Source organism: Helicoverpa armigera, chromosome 9 (genome assembly GCF_030705265.1).
Source record: "Helicoverpa armigera isolate CAAS_96S chromosome 9, ASM3070526v1, whole genome shotgun sequence".
NCBI lineage: Eukaryota > Metazoa > Arthropoda > Insecta > Lepidoptera > Noctuidae > Helicoverpa > Helicoverpa armigera.
In genome coordinates, this window is record NC_087128.1 from 9,706,249 (window position 1) to 9,730,255 (window position 24,007).

The 24,007-nt window shown below is 39.0% G+C and overlaps 1 protein-coding gene across 8 annotated transcripts; it reads left to right on the forward strand.

The window, feature by feature from the left end:
- Positions 1–171: 171 nt before the first annotated feature.
- On the forward strand, positions 172–23,942 carry LOC110372528 (inositol hexakisphosphate and diphosphoinositol-pentakisphosphate kinase 2). 8 transcript variants are annotated; one of them, XM_064036184.1, is made up of 29 exons: positions 172–455; positions 2,222–2,404; positions 3,030–3,170; positions 3,250–3,340; positions 3,610–3,764; positions 4,034–4,121; positions 5,053–5,257; positions 6,005–6,286; positions 6,643–6,831; positions 7,306–7,412; positions 9,218–9,358; positions 9,796–10,027; positions 10,560–10,768; positions 11,059–11,285; positions 11,614–11,750; positions 12,304–12,436; positions 13,526–13,653; positions 14,131–14,245; positions 14,663–14,743; positions 15,411–15,493; positions 15,887–16,010; positions 16,464–16,548; positions 18,020–18,085; positions 19,472–19,813; positions 20,152–20,316; positions 20,610–20,745; positions 21,284–21,399; positions 22,342–22,445; positions 22,663–23,942. In XM_064036184.1, exons 1-29 carry the CDS (start codon positions 351–353, stop codon positions 23,239–23,241), a joined length of 4,749 nt encoding a protein of 1,582 aa, XP_063892254.1. In that variant the 5' UTR covers positions 172–350; the 3' UTR covers positions 23,242–23,942. The 8 variants fall into 8 exon arrangements, with proteins under 8 accessions (XP_063892254.1, XP_063892259.1, XP_063892257.1 ...); XM_064036189.1 differs by lacking the exon at positions 172–455 and adding an exon at positions 494–823; XM_064036187.1 differs by lacking the exon at positions 172–455 and adding an exon at positions 845–1,073 and having other exon boundaries at positions 7,306–7,391.
- The last annotated feature ends 65 nt before the right edge of the window (positions 23,943–24,007 follow it).

Genomic DNA, 24,007 nt, shown 5'->3' on the forward strand with positions numbered 1-24,007 from the left:
CGCAAATGATAACATGTTTTTTTCTCATTCTCAAAAATCAGTTTCAAAATAAAATGTGGCAAAAAGATTATTCTTCTCCTTCTAGGCTATCTATGACGCACCGTTTCGTCACTTCATGATGCTCCATGTAAATTGCGTTTCAGATACTACACAACAAACATGCCAAAAAAGAAATGACATCTGTCACTTTTTTGAATTCTGTATGATCTGTGCAGGGCATATTTTTGAAAATATTTTTATATTTTTGTTTTACTTTATATTTTTGTTTCCAAGATTTGCTACTGGTGTTTAGGCGCAGCTTAATGATATTGACAAATTATAAAACAGAAATAGGCAGGTGTATGTAGGTAATGTCATACACTGAGCTCGAACATGGCTATCAAGGGTTGCGGCAAGCTACTCAGCCCCAATTTTATGTCGGAGATGACGGAAATCTTGTACCGATAAGATCATCAGTAAGTTTACATTTTTACGTAGACATTGATGTAGTCAGGTTATACAAAATGACTACGTCAATACTAGCAGAACAATGACCTTTTCCTATATACAAAGATACTGTTATGTAAACTAAATAACAGCTATATGTTATCAATCCAAACACAAATAACTGTAAGGTCACTAAAGCGAAACGTCTCCAGATTAAATATTGAGTCTGCTAATATTATGTTGGTCGGTTTCCTCACTAATGTAGCACTGATAACAGGAGTGAGCACATTATTTCTTGGATGTTGAGTGCAGGATTGTTACGCCTAATTAGCCTATATTATATAAACACAATAGAATATTATATTTATAGCTTTACATGCTGACAATGACAAGTGAGGTAATGTAGTATGTTAATTTATGTCAAGTTTATCTTAGTTATCAAGTGTAAAGTAGTGTGAACCAATCGGTGGCAAGGTTGGCTGTGTGCCTTATCATATGCTGTGATAGATAGTCAAGTGTATCATAGATAGTGAGTGGTGATGGAGTGGCAGTGGCTTAAGGATTGGTGGCGCCTCAAAAGATGGAGGAAGGACAAGAAGGGCCAGAATGATGATGACATATGCTATTGTGATGACTGTCTGCCTGATGTAAGATGATGGTGGCTTTTGTTTTGTCACTCATGATTTATTCATCATATCATTCAAATAATTTATTTAAATGTAGAATTTAATGTTTGTGTAAATTTCAATTTATGATGTTGTTTGTAACAGGACAAAGACTTTATGATTTATACATGCATTGTGAATGGCTTCTTTTAACATATACATGCTAATTTTCCTAACTGATAGTGAATGTGTGAGTGTCGCTCCTCCCCACTTATGGAGGAAGCTTCATGTAAGACTAACTTCAGGTTTGTTTATATTTTTGTCTTTATCTCCGATAGGGGATTAGCCGCAGTAAGACAGTAATACTTGTATACTGATAAATAAACATATTCTAAACTGCCTTGCCAATGTAGGGGTTGGGAAATTCCTGGTAAGGTCTTATTGCCCATAAAATTTTCAGAAATTAGTTTTTAAAGTTTCTCAATTTAGAACTTTAGTGATGAATTAAATTAATTTATGGTTTTCATCGGCATTCATACAGTGGTCAAAGCACAATAACACTGGCTTTTAAAATGTTTCTGGACCATTAACTGCATGTTAAAAAAAAATAAAACAGTCTCACCAGCCACTTATTTATTTTCTAAATGTACTAAAAATCACAATAGTAGAGTCATTCATGCTATTTTGACCCTTCATAAACATAACTGCATCTGCATTAGAATAATAAATTCTTTATCATATTGATTTATTGAGCTTAAATGCACATAAAATTATAAATAGTTCAACGCTGCAGTTCAAATGCTTGTGTTATCCTCGTTTGTACCAACAAAGTGCACATTGACTGCAGTGTTTACAGTTTTCTCTTGTTCTAGGCTTCTTAGAAGACATTACCAAGCCTTATTTATTATTATTTCCTGGAGGTCTGGAAGAAATAGTAGTTCTCTCTCATTCTTGTGTACATAGTTGACTGTCATGTCTATCATACAGATTGAATGTTCTAGAACACCATGTTTGGTGATAATTTAAGTGATATTAGACTAGACCCCTATTCTATTTACATTTCCATAAAGGTTTCACATCAGAATCTGCAGCATTTCCAGTAAAATATGACTACATACTCAAGGGTTTTAAATTCCTCAAAGATCCTAGTGAACCTATTTAACAGTTTGATTTGCTCCTAAATAACATAGGGCGAGTTGGATCTGTGCGAGTCGCTGGACCCGCACAGCGATGGCGGGGGTAAGAAGGTGGTGGTCGGCGTCTGCGCCATGGCCAAGAAGTCGCAGTCGAAGCCCATGAAGGAGATCCTCACGCGCCTCGACGAGTTCGAGTACATCAAGATGCTGGTCTTCCCAGAGGAGGTTATCCTTAAGGTTCTCCACATTGTCTAACACAACTAGTGGAACAAAATATTCTGTAGTCAGGTGGTTTACCACCAAATTGGCTGAGTATAAGATTTCAAACCTATTTTGTGACGTCAGCAAATTTTTATAATGCTTAAAATTTGCCTACTGATGCTTAAGCTATGAAAATCATAATTTATTAGATTGTTAAACATGTTGAAATTTAGACGAATCAGTAATTAGAAGTATTGTCGTGAAGAGTAAAGTTGAGTCTGTTGAGCAGTAGAAATATTTTGTTTTACTATTTGTCACGCATTTATCAATTTATCTTCATAATTAACACCTGTTAGATTCTTCTTCATTGGTCTAATTAATCAATGGTAACACGTATCCATAATATCGCGCACGATACTAACATTTATTCGTTGTTTGTACTGATTCCGTTGAATGGCTTCACATACACTAGCTTTGTTTGTGTGCTCGGTGTCGACTTGCGAATTAGTCAGTAATGGTGTATTCATAGTCTTTCACCGTTCATGCATTCGTGCATTTGGTTGGGGAAAGCGCAAGACGTATTGTTCGAATTCGCCGTTATTGTACCCTGGGACATCTAACTACGCGATATCTAATATAATATATTGTCATATATTTGCAGAAACCTGTGGAAGAGTGGCCCATCTGCGACTGTCTTATTTCGTTTCACTCGAAGGGCTTCCCCTTAGACAAGGCCATTCAATACGAGAAGTTACGGAAGCCCTATGTTATAAATAATCTTCACATGCAGTATGATATTCAGGTATGTATAGTGCAGGTACCGGTTCTTATGTTCATTTGACGTCAAGAGTAGTTACTTGATACTTGCATATTGTTTACAGGATCGTAGAAAAGTATACGCGATACTAGAGGGTGAGGGTATAGAGATACCTAGATATGCAGTATTAGATAGAGATTCACCGGATCCGAAGCGTAAGTTTTTAAGTGTTTTGACTCCTCGAAATTCCGCGAACTGCGCGCTGTTACGCAGAAAGTTTCTAGTGTTGGTAATTTTTTTATGACTTCGTACAAAGTCAGCCAGTTCATTCTCATTTTACCTTTCATATACAATCTATGTTTTTGAAGATTTTCTGTGGACCGAGCTAGCTAGGCAAACTGGCATCGGACCTCTATAGGTATTACTTTCTCTTCCTATTTACGCATTCCTTTGAACAATAAAACAAAGAGGTTCGTAATTCCAGATCACGAGCTGGTGGAATCAGAAGACCACGTGGAAGTGAACGGCGTGGTGTTCAACAAGCCCTTCGTGGAGAAGCCGGTGTCGGCAGAGGATCATAACATTTATATCTACTACCCCACCTCCGCCGGCGGAGGCAGCCAGAGACTCTTTAGAAAGGTACGAATTGAATGTAAATATGTCAGCGTCATTTTAGCATAGTATTAAATTATTCATCAAACTGTGGATTTTGTGTGATTTTTTAAATTAAAATTCTATTCAATGGCAATCAACATTTTGAACATCCTGTAGCTGAAATATTAAAGGCATTGCAATTTTATTTCAGCAACAACAAACTGTTTTAGAGTTTGAATAATGCCCATTCTCAATGATATCTGATATTCACACTGCACTTACAGGTTTAATAATGTTATAATGTAAACTTACAGATAGGAAGTCGGAGTAGTATATATTCACCAGAATCGAGGGTGAGGAAAACAGGGTCGTTTATTTATGAAGATTTTATGCCCACTGATGGTAAGTTCAAATAATGATTTAAACTAGACAATATTTTGCAGTGCTTGTTAATAGCACTACTTATCGCTTAGGTGGAATTTGTAAACAATATCATACAGGAAGTTCCTAGAAATCTAGATGGTTTTCAAAAGTAGCGATTTCCAGTTTTACCTAGTAAAAGAACTCGGCAATTATTGAGAGTGATATGATTGGTTCATCGTGGACAGCTACGATGTATTACCGGCTTTTACTGGAATTAGTTAATTACAGAGCATATTCCGCATGCGCTGTATACGCCATAAACTTTAATGTTTACATCCATCTACATTGACAGTGAACACGAAAACAGTAGACGGCTTAGCTACTTACTAGCCATTTGTTTAAATGTAGAAACGATACATCAGGTATACAATTTTGTGTCTTATTTTGTGCATAGTAAATTCCATATTTGTTTGCACCTAAAGGGTGCTCGTCGCGTGTTTTCAGAATCAACGGTCGTCACAAAAAAGTTTAGTAGTTAGGTACTAAACGCCATTTTACTACGGTCTTAACTAAAGATAATCGATCTTGATATGATGTTTTATTTAAAATATCACTTAAAAAATAAAATGCGGTTGAAAATCAATTTTAATACCAAATTAAACTTAACTAAAACTTAATCAATTAACAGCCAGTTTCTTCATCAAAGTTAAAGCCAAAGTAAAAGTCAAAGTAATGTCTAAAGTGAAAGTAACGGTCAAATTCATTTTTTCTATTAGTTTTGCTGTCACTTTAGCCTTAAAAAAACTAATTTGACCGTTACTTTAACTTTTGATGAAGAAACTGGCAGTTAATCATTATTTTAAGCTTGTTTAATATGAGTATTTTTGCAAAATCAAGATTGGTAATCCTTGGTTAAGTGCCTACTTCAAATGGAGTATAGACTCTTAAGTAATTTAACTTATTTTTATAGGTACGGACGTAAAAGTATACACAGTTGGACCGGACTACGCTCACGCCGAGGCTCGCAAGTCTCCCGCACTAGACGGAAAAGTCGAGAGGGACTCGGAAGGCAAGGAGATCAGATACCCCGTGATATTGTCTAACCAGGAGAAACTTATATCTAGGAAAGTTTGTTTGGCCTTCAAACAGACTGTGTGCGGGTTTGATTTGCTTAGGTATGTCAGTTTATATTACAGTAGCAATTTATGTCTATGTAAAAGGAATCAAGTCGGTTATCATATCATCAATGAATATAAAATTAAAGTCGTAATGTCAAGAAAACTTAGAATTACAACTACAGAACATTCATCCAACCACAAAGCTATTTATTTTAACCATAAATTCTTTATCTATCTAAGTTACATTTTGTATTATCATCTTACAAAGTAATTTTCTAATCTACGAATCTACGCAAAACCGATATCTTTAAGGTGTGTCAGTGAACAGAATAGTTTAATACTCGAAAGAGGATCGATATCAGTAACCATGAAGGTTATACAAACGTACGTCATCAAGCTATTTAGGTCGTCAATTCAGCAATTAACCTCGGAACAATGTCACGGCTGGTCGGAGCGTAATTCTGAATAATTAACTTGTTTAAGTAATATTCGTGAGAAGTAGAATCAGGTTGCTAACTGAATAATATGGGTAACGTTGAATTGAACACTTACAAATAATCTTGATACTCGATTTTAAAATAATTATGATTATTCTACGTTTCTGTAATGTAATGATTTCTTCACAACTATAAACACAAACTTAAAATCATTTATTGAAACTTGGTTGCAAAACAGCACTTTTCGATCGACAACATTTTCAAAAGGCAGCCTCCTAAAGGCCTACCCTTCACCACTATCCTGACATGTTCATTCTCACTAAAATTATAGACTCTATAGCCTAGTAAATAAATCTAAAATTTCCAGAGCAAACGGCAAATCGTTCGTGTGCGACGTCAACGGGTTTTCTTTCGTGAAAAACTCAAACAAATACTACGATGACTGCGCTAAGATTCTGGGTAATATGATCTTACGGGAGTTGGCGCCGACGTTACACATTCCATGGTCGGTGCCCTTTCAGTTGGACGACCCACCCATAGTGCCGACGACGTTTGGGAAAATGATGGAATTGCGGTGTGTAGTCGCTGTTATAAGACATGGGGATCGAACGCCTAAACAGAAGATGAAGGTTGAAGTGAGGCATCAGAGGTAGGTTGGAGGATCAGGATTTGTTACATTTGGGGTTTGCTTTTTTGGGTATTTAAAGGAAGAGTCCACTTTCGATACCTAAAATAATTCCAGGCTAGTTAAAGAATGTCGCAAACTGTCTGATCTCATTTTCTTAAAGCAAACTATTGTTACATTAGTACCGGGAAAGCTAAAAAAAATTCACCAACACGCATGCCTAGCGCGGTAAGTATGGACACATGTCCCCAGCGGCTGTGACAATGACTATTGTTACTCGTTTTAGTACTCTCAAGTTATTCGTCGTACCTACATATATCCAAGTTATTATCGCCATACTCGCTATTATTTACCAAGAATCTTCTTTACGTTTTTTCCAGATTCTTTGAAATATTCGAGAAATACGATGGTTTCAAGCGCGGCCACGTGAAGCTAAAGAAGCCCAAACAACTGCAAGAAATATTGGACATCGCCCGCGCGTTGCTGTCGGACATACAGACGCGACACGCCGACCCTGAGATTGAGGAGAAGCAGGGCAAGCTGGAACAGCTCAAGAGTGTTCTGGAAATGTAAGTTATTTAAGTTTTTATATAGTTTAATATTCGCATGTGCGACTGCTGTGAATGAGGGCTAGGGCTCGATTCCCAGGTTGAGCCGAAATCGCTTTGTGGATTTTAGAAATTTGCACACAGCAACCCAAGATCTAGAAGTGGGTGATAGATTCATTTGTGCATCGGAGAGCACCTTAATGTCAATCTTTTGCCTGATCTTTTTGTGTCCGTCCTATCCTGCTATAACATTGAAGGAATAGGGAGTGCACTTGTGTCTGCGCAAATGATATGCACTATAATATGTATGACCTACGCAGCCGATCTCCTTATATGAGAACAGCCGCCGTGACTGATGCAGGTCTTGGACGCCATTTTTTTTACCAGTGAAACATTTCCCCCGGGTACGGGATTCTTGTGCACTTATATGAGAACAGCCGTCGTGGCCGAAAATGTGCTAGGACGCTGTTATTATTATTATTTATTGTCCGACAGGTACGGTCACTTCTCGGGCATCAACCGCAAGGTGCAGATGAAGTACCAGCCCCGCGGCCGGCCGCGCGGCTCCAGCTCCGACGACGGTAACGCGCCGCCGCCACACGGTCCGCACGCTTACTGCCAGCTGTGCTGTGCATTGTGATACTATAGAGGGTAGAGTTATGGGGACAATCGTGGATCAATTTGCTAAATATTTTACACCGCGACGGGCGAGAGGACAGTGTCGTTATATAGTTGCTTTTTGTCTCACGAATGCGAGTGAGCCACATCTATGTATCAAGGATGTACTTTTGATGATGATGATGCACATTATTTTCGTAGTGAATCAGTACTGGCATAAAACCGGCTGATAATTAAATCTAGTACAAAATATCACCCAGGTTACAGATACAGGTTTTTGATCATAATGGTTTATTATAAGACTATTTATTTTTGAAAATTACGCATTACGCTATATCCCAGAACAATGATGGAAAGTTCTCAAGCCTGACCGCTTGATCAATCTCAGTGAGCCAATTCACCAAAATTTAAATACTTTTAAAAATTAAAATACATGTATCACAATGCACAGTACAGAATATTTTTAATTTAGTGCTTAAGTACATAACACCCGCCTGTACAAAGTTTGTTCATTGAAGTGCCGTCCATTTGTCGAGTTTTCAGCATTTGCATAGTTAATCACTAAAATACAGTTTAGAAGCTAAAAGCAGTAGTTATCAAAGGTTTTACGTAGATTTTAGAGCTTATTCAATAATGAGTATTTACACATGTAAAACAGTGTAAATTGCATACCCATTTTATATGTCATTATCATGTTAAATACTGGTATATTGCTGCCTCAAATAGGACGGATGCTTTACATAGCTAGGGAAAGTTTTATAAGAAACTAGCCGGTTTCCCGCGGTTTCACCCGCGTTCCTTGGGAACTACTGCCCGTATCGGGATAAAATATAGCCTATGTTACTCAGGAACAGTGAAAGAGTTTTTCAAATCGGTTCAGTATTTTCGGAGCCTAGGGTGGGTACAAACAAAAAAATGTTTTCCTCTTTATTAGACTGAAGACTGTACCAGTAAAATACTCAACTGCATCCAGTAAAACTGGCATTATAGTTGGGAAGGCTAGGCAAGATGATATCCTCAAGATCTTGTATGCCATTTGTACATAATGACATCACCGATTTCTCACATAGCTTGTGATGTAATATTACATGTAATTGTGATAATAGATAATCTTTAACACGCGTGTTAGCGTTGATAACAATATTTGCTGAACATGTTGGCTTTACCGTGTTTGCTCGGGCTATTGCGAGCTACTTAGCATGGCTTTAAACGATGCTGTTCATTGAGGTCAATATTTGCAAGCCATTTTAAGACGCTTGGCATAGTTTTTTTGAGAGTTTGTTAAATAATATTTTGGGTTTAAGCTAATTATTTTTTTGTTTAACACAGTCATGTAAGGTAAGAACTGTGGGAGAATCTTGAAGGAAAATAAAGCAGCCAACTTGTAAACTTAAGCCAATTTTAATAATGATCTACTTTAAACAAGTTCCAATAGTTACATATTCAAAAATAAAGACATTTATTCGACAAGGATATGGTACAAAAGTTTGTTTGGTAAAACAATGCAAATTAGAAAAATCTTGATACATTTTCAAAGTTAGGCGTCGTCCTAATTGGCAGCGATTGCGCGATGGCGCGATGCGTTTTTCATCTCACGATCTCACTTGCGAGGTTCCGAGGTTCAAATAGGACACTCTGATGAAATCTGTATGTTTGAACTCATCGCACGACGAGACCGCATCGTGTCATCGTGCGATCACTGTCAATTAGGACGACACCTTAAAGGCAGGCGGGTACAACAAAATAAAAAGTCCTTACAATAATATGCTAAGTTATCCTCAAATTACAGTAAGTGGTGGTGGGGAGCCATCCTTAGTGCTAATACTGAAATGGGGGGGAGAGCTGACTCCAGCGGGGAGGATACAAGCTGAAGAGTTGGGGAGGATGTTCAGATGCATGTACCCTGGTGGTCAGGGAAGGCATATACCTGGTATGTATTGTTTTTTAGTGTTTATAGTCTAAAGTCATTAATTAAACCCAGGCTAATTATATTAGCTGTTCACGTTAAAAATAATCCGACAGCGCCCCCTAAAACCTTTCGCTTTATATACCTCTTATTATGTGCCATACAATAGATATAACATTTTCAAAATGATTTACTCATAGTTGACCACAAAAAATATTTAAATGTGAAGGTCAAGCAAGTCTTCGAATATGTCGAATTTTTATTCGTCATTCGTTAATTACTTCATTCAGAAACAAAGAGAATACATTTATTTACGAGAACTTGATATATGAAAGACAAAAGTATGCGAAAAATAAAAACAACCATCTCAAAACAAGAGAAACAAAAGAAATTAGACAGAACAAAGGAGATTGAATGTTTACACTCTTTCATATTTTACTCAAACTCATTGCAATTTAAAGGTGAAAGTGGCACCCAAGGACTAGGCCTCCTCCGTCTCCACTCCACCTTCCGCCACGACCTCAAGATCTACGCGTCAGACGAGGGGCGCGTACAAATGACTGCAGCCGCCTTCGCTAAAGGCCTGCTGGCGTTGGAGGGAGAATTGACGCCTATATTAGTGCAGATGGTCAAATCTGCTAATACCAATGGGCTGTTGGATAATGACTGTGATTCGTCTAAAGTTCAGAATATGTGAGTAATATTTATATTTGTGTTGGAAAAAGGACTTTTCTAAAGGACTGCTCGCTTTGGAGTTAATCAGTATTGTAACGTCTGTCGGTCGCGCATTAAGCGCTTTTGATTCGATTCAAATAAAGTTTCATCTAAGTTACTTTTTCTAGGTCAAGCACTGGGTGAGGACATATGTTTACCAAGGATGGGCTTTTCCTCACCTTTTATCTCCCCGGTATATTCATTTTCCATTGTTTTTATGGGAAATCATCAAATGACCCTTCCCGCTGTGGGCGCAGCGTGAGGGATTGTTGTGACAATCAATGTGTCCCGCTTGTGACAAAAGATGGGTTTTGGTCAGTAACAGTCAGCTCTTACTGACTAAAACCCCTCTTTATTCTTAAGCTTTTTATGTACCAGGGCCTCGGTAACTTTTTCTAGCAATCCCGCAGCCCGATTATAAGCCCTTGTGGTCTTCTATTTCGTAAAACCGTAGCACAAAGCTTTCTTACCATATCATATTCCAAAATTGACTCCTCCCATTTGTCTCCAGGGCCAAAGCTCGTCTGCACGAGGCCATGCAAGTCGACCGCGACTTCACGGACGCGGACCGGTCGCGCATCAACCCGTGCGAGTCCGTCAGCATCAGCGCCGCCATGCACTTCGTCAAGAACCCCGTGCGCTGCTGCGCCCACGTGCATACTCTTATACAGCAGCTTGTGAGAATTGTCGTCACTAAGAAGGACGACCCCAAGACTAAAGGTAATGGTGGACTTTCGAAGTTAGATAAATATGTCACAGAAACTTTTCTCTGAACAGGTAGCCCACTTTCTCGGCCGACTGTACCCCTGCGCTAAAAGGATTACAATATTTCAACAACAACAATATTGCAACTAAACTCTAAGCTCAAGTCCATGCATGTGGCCAAATGTTAGTACCGCCTGCCTGCTCATACCTAAAATAGGTTTCTGGGCAATCACTAGCGCAATGTTCTGTGACGACAAAAAGTTAGGGGAGAGGTATACCTACTATAAGTTATGAAATTGTTCCAGACACAATACTCTACCACGGCGAAACGTGGGAGCTAATGGGCCGCCGCTGGGGTAAGATCGAGAAGGATTTCTGCACGAAAAACAAAACGTATGACATATCCAAGATCCCGGATATTTACGATTGCATCAAATATGATCTGCAGCATAACCAGCACACGTTGCAGTTCGATCTTGCTGAAGAACTTTATATCTATGCTAAGTACTTGGCTGATATTGTGATACCTCAGGTTAGTGAGATTGTCTTTTGTTTTATTTTTTAGGATGTTTTTTGTCTCTCTGGTTTTTTTTTTGCAATCAGTAGGTACGTGCTTATGGTATGTTAGTTCTAGCTTACAATGGATGAAAATCCCATACATGTCTTTTCCCGTGGAAGCTACTTCTCTTACCTGGGTAAAACATTGAATACCTATATCACCCGGGGATAGTGTAGCTTCTAAACTATGATTTTTTTTCTAATTGTGTCAGTAGTTGCGGGGTCTTTACAAACAGAAAAAAAGACACTTATAATTAGCGTTTATTTCAACAATAAAGTGGATGTTTATTTATTTTCACTAGGAATACGGACTAACGATGCAGGAGAAACTGACAATAGGGCAAGGAATTTGTACGCCCCTCCTCAAGAAGATCAGAGCTGATCTACAGAGGAACATCGAAGAGTCCGGAGAGGAGACTGTCAATAGATTGAACCCCAGGTATGACAATTTATCACTTTTTACTAGGTACTTTTAATATGGTTTTCTTACATATTCGGTTAATGGATTGTAAGTAGTTTAGACGTAAGAGACGTACGGAGTGTAAGTAGACGGTTTTTGACCCTATATTAAAATGGAGACAAGTATTTTGTTTTATGTATGTATGCATTTATCCGTATTATCTTATTTAAAAACTCTCTTTATTATCTCTCTTTAGATATAATTTACCTCAAGTATCGATTACTCTGAAGGCACGAGGGGTCCGTTCGCTGACAAGCAGCTGTCTGCTTAATTACGTTGTAAAAGGCAATACTTATACAAATCCTATTTATGTATTGTTGTAGTTCGGCTTTTATATACGAGGATTACGGATAGTACCTTTTTATCATAAAAATAATAACTAATCGTTTCTTGTTCCTAGGGTCCGGTTATAAGTAAAAAATATCTTCTAATTAATATTCATACTTAATTTTTCAGGTGTCTCTAAACTGTATTACCTATTTTTTTATACGAGTGTGTGCATTGAGTCCCCGCTGACATGGTGTGACGGCAGTTGTGTGTGCTGGTGCAGGTACAGCCACGGCGTGTCGTCGCCGGGCCGCCACGTGAGGACCCGGCTGTACTTCACCAGCGAGAGCCACGTGCATTCCTTGCTGACCGTGCTGAGGTTCGGGGGGCTTTTGGATGTGAGTGCCATTTAATTGTAATAGATTTTGTACTGTATTTTAAACTGTATTTTCAGTTCATTATAATAGTTTTTTTGTTAATTTGTGATGTCAATACTAGGAGATTAAAATAAAGAAAATAGGCCTTAAGGATTTGTGGATTTGGATCTATCTAGACACACGGCAGTGTGTCCGCCAAGTTCGAGCAAAAAAAGCGACACACCGGCCGTGGATTATATTACACGAACCATTTCGGGCCAAATTCGACCCCCCTGTAACTCAAAATCTATTTTATTTACGCATATCAAATTTCTAGTATCTGTTGAGACCCCCTCACTTATCTAAAATACAAAATTTCATTAATGTACCTATTGTAGGTCTTGAGATATTGACGTCAGAAAATCGCTATTTTTACTATACACTCACTGACTGACTCACTCATCAAAAACCTAGACCACTTCCAATGGTCGTATTGACTTGAAATTTGGCATGGAGGTAGGTCTTTATGTCAAGGTAAAGGGAAAAATCTGAAAATGGCCAAGTGTGAGTCGGTTTCAAAATAATGAAGGTGTAAAATACTCAGTGTAAATTTATACAAGGCAAGTTTTAATAGAAAATTAAATACTTGATTCATTGCGTTTAGTAGATTTATAACAAGGTGTATGAAAACTTGCCAAGTAACATCATTAAAAAGTAACTATTTTTAATTGAGGTATGTGTATGGAACTTGGTACTTATTCAGATCTCACTTCTTTTATAGGCGAAGCATTCCCATATTATCGAACTTGGCAGTCTTTCACATTTTTGTTTTGGGTGGGATTGATATTTTCTTAATAAAACTTGAGTAGAAAAATGCGGTTAGATGTCCCAAATACTTAATTGGAATATCAATAAATCACACCATATATCTAAAAGTATCAATAAAAATATAACATGGCATTCTCAAAAAAAAAAACAGATTTAAATTCCCTGATTAATACACTGCGAAAGTTTTTTTTTAAACTATATTTTTAAGCCATACATGGCTTAAAAATATAGTTTAAAAAAAATATCATGACATAGCGCAAAAAGGGTTATATTCATAGAAGAGTACTGTTTTAATTGTCCCAGGTATTAAAAGATGAACAATGGCGTCGTGCAATGGAGTACGTGTCTACAGTTTCCGAACTCAACTACATGTCACAGATCGTCGTTATGCTATATGAAGACCCAACTAAAGATCCTTACTCAGAAGAAAGGTAAGAAATACATATTATCTTCAAGAGAAAGTCTTTGGTTTTTAGGGTTCCGTAGCCAAACGGTAAAATAAGACATAATGTGCACTGTGGGCATGCCCCCAAACCTAAGTTGTAATATCAACCTTGTTACTTCTTTCTATGCACTCATTTGTGTTCCCCCCTATATGCGCCCTTATGTACTGCCCCTATGACCCGGTTAGACTGGAAAAAGGCTCAGAGGATGATGATGTACTGCCCCTATGTTATCCCATATGTACAGCCGTATGTATGAAATGCCTTATCTAATTTTAAACAAAACTACTTTTATGGATTTAATCGCGGTTATATTATATACTTTTTATTAGGGAAGTATATCGCCTTATATGCTTCCGTAATAAACCTCCTTACCCCAATGTACTACCTCTTTTCATGTACTCCGTTATTTACTTACTATCATAATCATTTTAAAAATAGCCTACATAATACATTTTGCTTCAGATTCCACGTGGAGCTGCACTTCAGCCCGGGCGTGAACTGCTGCGTGCAGAAGAACTTGCCGCCCGGCCCCGGCTTCCGCCCGCACAGTCGCAACCACTCCACTACTAACAACTCCGTATGTATACCTATGTATAATAGTGCTATTGTTGATTCAACTTCGATCATCAGTAGTTTTTCAGGGTAAATAAGAAAACGAATATGAGGACTTTTGTTCAAGTTAATCATGTTCTTTCAAAAGTTAAGTTTCTTTCTCATAAAAAATATTAAGGTGCATATTTTTTCTTATAACTTATACAGTCCCGCGCAGCGAAAAACAAGTCTTCAAGTTACAAATAAGTCATGGTTTGTTGGTTGTACTGTATCTATAACACATTTTAATCAATCGCAAGACACCTCGTTCTCGTTCGGTTTGTAAGATTGCCTGAAGAATTGAAGCCGGCTAAAATTCGCTAACAATATAAACGTCATTTTCACGTTCAGTATTCAAAGTAAACAGTTATTGTGGACCTAATTATACAAATACTTTTTACAGCAGAGTTCGTCAGACGAGGTGAAATGTATAGAAGAGGAAGGCGAAGACGACAATATGGCCAGCCAAGAAACTCTGCAGCCGGTAAGTTACTCCAAACACCTACTCCAAAAATCCGGCCAAGTGCGAGTCGGACTCGTGCACGAAGGGTTCCGTAAATTACAGTTAAATCAACCTATCTCAAAAACTATAAGAGATACTTTGATCAAACCAAAAATCGTTGAAAGAGTTAATTAGCATGCATAACCTCTATTTTTTTTAGAATTTTATACCCCGTAGTTATAAAAATAGAGGGGGGGGGACATACTTTTTACGACTTTGAGAGCTGATATCTCAAAAACCGTTCACTTTAAGAAAAATGTTTTTTAGAAAACTTTATATCATTTTAAAAGACCTTTCCATTGATACCCCACACGGGTATGTACATCGAAAAAAAAAATTTCATCCCTCAGTTACATGTATGGGGGGCCCCACCCCCAATTCTTTTTTTTACTATTTAGTGTCATATTTTTGTAGCGGTTCATACAACACATATTCCCATCAAATTTCATCACTGTAGTACTTATAGTTTCCGAGTAAATCGGCTGTGACAGACGGACAGACGGACAGACGGACAGACGGACAGACGGACATGACGAAACTATAAGGGTTCCGTTTTTGCCATTTTGGCTACGGAACCCTAAAAACCACCTATAAACTTGGATTAACAATGTGTATGGCTTGCTTAATGATGTATTAATTTATACAACAGGATGCCGATGAACTGGATAATACCTTCTCGCCGAAGAAACTTTCGAAATCTAAAATAAGGCCATCAGATCCTATACCTATTTGGTAAGTATTTTTGTAAGTGGTTTATCCTAACGGTTCGGCCATAGCCATGCACGGTGCGAATTGCAGTTGTGAGCGGCGAAAATAAATGTTCTACAATGAAATATAGTAGGCACATTTCATAATCAAAGTCTAAAGTACTTGTTTGCACATGAATACAGTTGGTTCATAAGGTGTTAAGGTGTTACAAAATATCAGTGTGTTCGGTATTCAGTTGATATAACGACATGCAATGAAGACCATTTGTTTTCGACACTCATCACTTACCGCGCCGCAAGACAAGCCGTGATGAACTTTAGTACACACATTTGTTTAAAAATTATATTCCCTTAACCATAGGTTTATTTCTCTTCAAAACAATGTTGTTATAAAACAAATGTTATATTGTTCTTGCAGCGACGCGTACAGCAACTTACACTACACGGTGAGCGGGCACGAGGCGTCCACACTCGCCGCGCGCCTCAACGCCGAGCTGCGCGCGCGCAGCCACGCCGACGCGCCCGCGCATCCATGCAGTCAGGTAGGGTGCACTTAGCTTGTGTTATGTTAATGTTTCTGTGAGAATTTGGTTTTAGGTGACTATATCAGTCTAGTTATCGAAACAAAAATATGTGTACCTAATGATTTTAATTACCATTAGAGAGATCATACTGTTGGTGACTAGATATAGAAATTTGACGTTAACCTCACACAAGTACCGTCAAATTCCTATCTCCAAAAAAATCATTTTTTTTGCCTATGTTGTCCCACTGCTGGGCAAAGGCCTCCCCCATAGCTTTCCATCTTTCCCTATCGGTCGCTATTTGTGGCCAGTCCTTATGAAAGCTGTCTAGATCTAGATATCTCTCCAGCGTTTCCGTGGTCTTCTTCTTGGTCGCCTTCCATCATCATTGATCCATTTTGTGGTGATTTTGCAAAACAAAAATTAATAAAATATTTCTTTTTATTTAATCAACAATTAAATCGTTTTTAGGGCGACGAAAAAGAGCCGAAAGACGTAGAAGAAGCGCCGCCACGCGCTCGTTCCTACGACCAACACAAGCAGAGCCACGACAACGGTAAGTATGCGAGCAGCCGCGGTACACATGCCTCACTAATACACACTAATTACTGTTTTGATAAGAGTGATTTTGTTTGTGGACCTGGAAGGGTTTTTGCGAGATAATTAAAAAAAAAAACATTTTTATGTTGAGAAGTAAGTTAATATTGTTTTTCAGCCTACATCCTTAAAAAGAAGAGGATCTCAATTCGGGTTTTTTTTTCTGAGAACTGTGACAAGCTTATTGTAATTGGAATATCGGGCATGGTTTCTTAATATTCAAAATTTTTTAATTGATGAGAAGAGGCCTGTGCCCTGAAGTGGGTCATAAAAAGGGCTGATAATGAGAATGAGACTAAAATTTTAGTCTAAAAAGAAACAAAAAAAGAAACTGATTTCAAACCAAGTCTCATTTTAACACTTCAAACTATCAAACCCCATTTACATTATTTATTTATCTCGCAAAAACTCTTGCTATTGGTTCCATTACACTTGACAGCTGTACATATTGTGACCTCAATAGGATTATGAACATCCCATTGTAGATATCTTTGTAACCTATGGATCAGGATTTACAAAGAAACCTGACTCTTGAACTAAGATGGTTATCGGATCGGTGTTATTAGAACAAAAAAAAATAATCATAAAATTAAACCGACTTCACTAAATAATAGACCTAAAATCTTCCTCTAAGTCTGACAAATAAATATGCTGAAAACCGCATCAAAATGGGTTCCACCAAACGTGAGTTAATCACACAAACTTAAATCTTTTTGAAATCGGTTAATAAAGCGTATATTTTTTTAACTGAACAACGTTCTGTTAATATTTGACAGCGAGACTTAACTATATTCATAATGGTGTAAAGTATAAATCATATTATATTAGAGAATTAATACAGAGAAGTCTACAGTGTGAAGGAATATACGGAGTATTTATATAGTTTCACAGCTATGTAGAATATAGTCTGTTTAGACTCACTTTTTTATAGAATTATTTCTTTTCAAATCTGTAGTTCTGCGTCAAACTTTGAGTTTACTTTGCGCATTGCAGTCAAATATTACGCCTAAACTATTATATTTATTTCTGCTTTGTATTAGCAAGCACAAAACTACATAACTCGAATTAAAATAGAAATCTGATAAAACTAGATTAGAAACGTGACATGATAATGTCACAATAATTACAAATGGGATCTTCAATAATTATTTCAATATAACTCTTATTTAAATATTGATAAAATAAGTTACATGAGGGAAATTTCTAAAAGAGTTAAAAAAATAATTAGTTTCTTTAAGTTAGCTAGCAAATTACAAATTAAACCGAAATGAAAATAAAATATCAAGAATGAAAACCAAAATTACTATATAATCTATTTACCAAGTAATGGCCATATCCCATTAAAAAAAAATGATTCAAAACTCTTATCAAACCCAAAAACAAAATTTTTTTGAACATTAGAGTTCAATTTGTGTGCCATGATGTGTCAGAGGCGGACGCTGCGCTGTCGACCGCGGTGGGCGCGCGATACCAGAGCCTGCAACTCGTGCACTCAGGTATTATAGGAAATGGGGACATACCACACATTGGTTTATCTAAAGACCTTTATTTTGTACCTGGTTTTGATGGTATCAGAGGAGGATGTAGGGACTTCTGTAATGGTGTTCGGGTTGGCAATTGTAATCAAAGAGCCTTGAAGTGTCCTGCCGGGGCTGCGGGATTGCTCGGAAGAGTTATCGCAGCCTTAGTACATGAATGACTTAGGAAGGAACATGATGAGATGGAGTCAGTGAGAGTCTGATACTTCTTCACGCTGCTAACCCACAGCGCGGACGGGGTCATTTGATGATTTCCCATAAAAATAATAAGACTAGAGAGGTTTTAATAATGTCATCCATTAGAGAGGCCTATGTTCAATAAAGGATAACAAAAAATTGATTAGAATGATTTTTCAGCAGTTGATATTGCCTACTTTTTGTTAACTTCGAATCCTAGGCTGTCTTCTTGATACCTACATAACTCGGTACAAATTGAGTCTTATTTCAAATTCATTAAATACCATTTCAGTTCAGCTTATATTGGCAATAGTTATAAAATCTGATGGTTTGCCCCAGCTCCTCAAGTTGTTACGTGATGTGCGCGTCCTATGTCAGTGGTATAGGGTTAGATGACGTCTTGTGATAGCTATCGAATGTGTCGTCGTCCAAAGTGATCGTTTAAACTGCAAACAATGTTGGTGACAGATCTTCTCAGGTAAGCAAGCATGCTCGCATGGCCAGCTATCGATAACAGAAAGTCAAATGAAATTCTAAAATTAAATAATTTTTGATGAAATTGTTGATTGATTAATGTATAATGAGTGATTATTGTGGTGTATAGCAATGTGTTGGGCACTGCGTGTCCCGTGTGTAATGTTTCCTGAGTTGTAGCGCGGCGCCGGCAGCTCTCTCTGGCCGGCGATCTTGTGTGTGCTCGCGCTGCCGCTGTGTTCGCGTCGCGCACGTTTGACTATTGTTGGGCATCTGCATGCGCGTGGACTTGTCCTCACTAATACTACTTAACGATGTTCCATGTTGTTATATGATAGTGATGTATATGATGTGCGCACGTTAGCGGCCGGTCCGCGCGTCCTGCCTCGGTGACACGCGTGTGAGCGCGACGGAACGCGCGGGCGCGGACGCTGCGTGCGCCGCCCGCGACGATCGTCAAACTACTGCGCTCTGGTTGTTGGGCTCCCATTTGTGTAGTGTCGTGTCAGACGCGGCTCCGTACCGCAATCATACCGCTACTACGAGCACGCTTTGACAACTATCTATTTATTTATTTATTCTATCTTTATTAATCACTAATTTATTTTTCTCTCTATCACCGCCCTATCTACTAACTCGCTCGCATCCCATATAACCCCCCGTCCGTGTACTGTGCCGGCCGCACCCGGACAGCCACTCGCCCCACACTAACCGCGCCGCCATCCGAGCCCGTAACCCCCGTCATTAACATGGAGGGCGTGGAGTCGGCCACTAACGAGGTGCCGCTGTCCGCGCTGACGTTCGGGTCGCGGACGGCGTCGTGGCCGGGGCTGGCGGCGCAGTGTAGCTCCTCGCGCGACGCAGGGCGGCGCCAGCGGCACAGCATCGCCGGCCAGATGAGCTACCTCAAGATGCTGGGGCTGGGCGCGCGCGGCAAGCTGTCCGCCGCCGGCCTCTTCAGCACCGCCGTCATCTCGGGCTCCAGCTCCGCGCCCAACCTGCGCGTCATGATCCCCTCCGCCGCCTCCAGCAACGGTGAGACTTACTGCACGCGGCCGGTTCTCAACCGCGACCGCCCGCCGTAATTGCAATACTATAATACAGTAACAAAGTTAACAGATCTAGATTTTCAAAATTTTAACCCATTTCACGACACATTTACCTTCCGCGATACAGGTGGCAACTGACAACTTTTCTGATGTGTGTTCAGAGCCATAATGGTCAGGAACCAGTCAATTTAGTTATATAGATAATCGCCACTGTGATTGTTGTGTTCTTCAGTCTTGTAACCATAATATAAAATGCTGTTCATCCCCTCCTTTGGGCGTGAGTAAAACCCACTTCGAGTTCCTCTCATATTGTATTTGTGGCAGCCGCAGTGGAAGGTTTCGGCGGGGTGCCGGCCATCCGTCCTTTGGAGACGCTACACAACGCGCTGTCGCTGCGGCAGCTGGACGCGTTCCTGGAGCGCGTGACGGCGGCGCCCGTGCTGCTGGGCACGCCGCCCGCGCCGCACAAGCCCGCCTCGCCCACCAACAGTGAGTACTAAGCCTTGCCAGCGGAGTTGCCATAATGCAGGTCAGGCGCCTTCTTCTAGGTACTTGAAATTCATACGGTGACCGCTACTTACATGGGATTTTCCGTTATGACATCTCCGCTAGTCATGTTGTTCTTTAGAACCGAGCCACGCCGGCCCGTAGAATGCAGCATGTATCGTAGACCGCCCGTAACATACCTACACCAATAATCTTACATGCGTACCTACTACTATACGTCGCGTGTGCAAGTAGGCTAACTGTTTGCGGTCCCGCACTGACCGCACTATGTGCAGGTGTGGGGTGGAGCGGTCCATCGTCCCTAATGTCGTCATCCGGCGAGCTGCCCAGCGGCCTGTCCTCTGCCGGGCCCTCCTCGCCCAACTCCAATTACGCCTCCAACTCGGAACATAAGACCACGTCGACCGAAAGGTATACAGAGACCCGCTACTCACCCACACTTAGTGAAATGTTAACCAGCTTGAATGTGTTTTCCGAACATTAGAGTCAGTGCCACTCTTCTTGTACATTTGTTTGGTTTTATTTTTTGACGTGTTCTGAAAGATGCCTTCGATTTCTGTCGATTACAACGCTATCACTTGACTAGATCTGTATTATAAACACTTATCATATCTGCTAATGTTGCTTGATGTTAGTTTTACTGTTCTGTTTTATGTTACTTGTTGAATTACGTCATCTAATGGACTATCGTCGCATCTCATCTGCGGGTGAGACTTCTGAACTGAACCTTTACTTATCCTTTTAGCATTCAGTCTGCGAGTGGACCGAATGTGCACAACGTTCGGTCCACTCGCGGAGTCTATTCGGAACCATCTTGTTTTCACGTGTGGCGGCAAATATTCACAGATATTCATTCATAGTATTTCGGGGCTTGTATCATTTATTTCGGGATTGTTGGGAGCGAGGCGCAGCCGGACAGAGGCTGGTAACTAAACATTATGGATTCCAGTAGCAATTGGAGTAAAAATGTGCCGAGCAAGCTCCCCCAGTGGGAGGGCGAGGCGGCGACGTTGTGCGCGTTGGACTCGAGCCTGCACCCATTCATGCCGCACTCCAACCTCGCAGGTACCTCACGCTCCTCCCGCGCCGCGCCACGGTCTTACACGTTGTCCTCACTCCACTAGCTGCCGTCTCACAACGTGTAACGCCTACCGAGCGCGCTTAGCTGTCAGATTAATTGTACAGAACAATTGCAGAGCTGGTGCATATATTTACACACAAATATACATATTTAAACGTTGCACAATATCGTCGCTTGTTACAATATTACTCCATTCCTATAATTAAGAACGACTATTATATTATACCATTTGTTAATTTACTCATTGTTGCATGTTAAGATGCATGCGGTGCACTCTGCTAATACTTCAAAACGTAGGTCTTTTCTTGAGAATGATTTAATAGCTTAGAAACAATTAAACGCAAGAAAACTTTGACTAACAATAAAAGTTTATTTTGCATGATAACTAATAAATTATTTACTAAGCTATAAAATATTCTGCTGTTATTTTTTATGCAGAATATAGTATTAATTATACTAAGGCATAATAATTGCAACACGCAAGAATTAACATTGCTTCAAGAGGAATGTGAGGCTTTATATAACTCTGATAGACCAAAATTATAATAAGTACCTATAAGTCTTTGGTAACAAATAACTGAAGATGTAGGTTTCCCATAGAGCTACTAAAGAGAACGAGCTTCAAAATAGTTCATCGTAGTCGCATACAGAAGCAGAAACAGGAATATTGTGTAACAAGCGTGATGACAAACGTATTCGATTTCCAGCTCATAACGCAGACATAGAGAATGAACTAAAGCTTTTTCTATAACGTTCGGACAATACATAACCTATGTATGGTACAAATCTGCGGTAAAGAAAATCTTAGATACTTTTATTCTGGTAATATTAATGTACGGTCGTTCTCTATGTCTGTATAACAAATAAGTCTGATAAATAAATTATTTCGAGCGATAATAACGATACTTTCTGGCATAATGTTCCAGGTTCATCTATTAGCGGGGATGTGACGCCGGTGTCGATAGCCTCGGAGCTGGACTTCAACAGCAATGAGGCTACCGCCGGCTCCATCACAGACCATGATCTACTGGTACGTAGAATAGAATAGATTTATAAATTTGTAAATGCAGATTTTTTTAACTCAAGAAGGCTGTGAAATTGGTAGGATACAAGCAGGGTAATCCAAACTGATTGAAGGCTGCCAAACTTTGGTAGGATATACAGGATGACCCAAAACTGAATGATATCCTCGTACAGGGCAAGAGGCCTATCCATATGCTTATTTTTTGTTGTGATTTCTTACGCAGAGTGCAGAAGGTGAAGATGATGAAGAGACCCTTTCAGTAGACCCGTGCGGCTCTCCCGTCAAGATGATCAAGAACGACCTGAGTCCACAAACCTATACCGCGGTCAGCGCCCTCAGACTCGACAACTGTCAGCCGTCCACTAGCAAAGAGTTCTTCGGCCTAAGTCTACAACAGACTAAGGAATGCTTCTACAAAGACATGCCATCAAGTAGCAAAAATTATAACTTAGATAATGATTCTAAACAAAAGTGTACCAAGGAAAATACGCCTTACATGTCCAATATTGATTCGCTTAATTTGCAAAGCAAAGATGGCAAAAGTAAAATTAAAAAGAATGAAATTCTGAATAATGGTAGTAGAAGGTACAGTGACAGTAGTGCACAAAAAAGTAATGTTAGTTCCCAAGCTACTGTTTCGGGCAGTCGATTTAAAATGACTTTAGTAACAGATGACCTGCTCCGGCCAAGCACTTCTACAGACAGTACAAATAACGTGGCGACCATAGAGCCCGCCATGCCATTGGTCACGAAGGCTAAAAACTCCAACGTTAAACCAGGTTTTACTATATCAGAAACGTAGTTCTGGAATAATCGATAACTCAATACGTTCAACGTTGATATTAATATTGTTGCGTACTGATATTAATCGTACAGTTAGTGAAATTATACCATTTAAAATAATAACACAATATAAGTTCTCTGCGACTGCTATAATGTTTGCAGTATAATGGCATAAATGGCATTGACCATTTATATGCAGTTGATATAATCAAATAGACTGTAATGAAGTCCCAATAAAGTATTTAATGCATTCAGTGTAGTTCAATCATAATAATCTCACAAGCTGAGCACATTTAAACTATTACAGTTTTTATTAGCCTTTTGATATTATATACTTACCTGTGCTTACAGTTTGTTTATCGATTCCTATATTTTTACACTCATTGCTGTGATTATTGTAATGTTTTTCCGAATCTGATATTATTTAATGCTTTGTATATTGAGTGTTATAAATTAGTTAAACATTTAATAACTAGGCTATGCAATCGTACTTAACAGTCACATAATTATTTGTATATGCTGGTATTTCAAACTGTGTGCTTGTATCATGCTTGAATCAGAGGCAATGTAGTGAGTCAATAGTCAATGTTCTATTTAATATTGCTTTACTAAATCGTTTCATTGCGCAATACAATTTTATAAAAATCATAAGATATTGATATACCTATTGAATGTATTAGTTAAGTGTTTACATCAAAATATAATAATAATAATGAATGAGGCAGTTGTTTTATTATACCACCATGTAATGTTTTTTTTAGTTTTCTGCTCCTCTTGCAGATGCT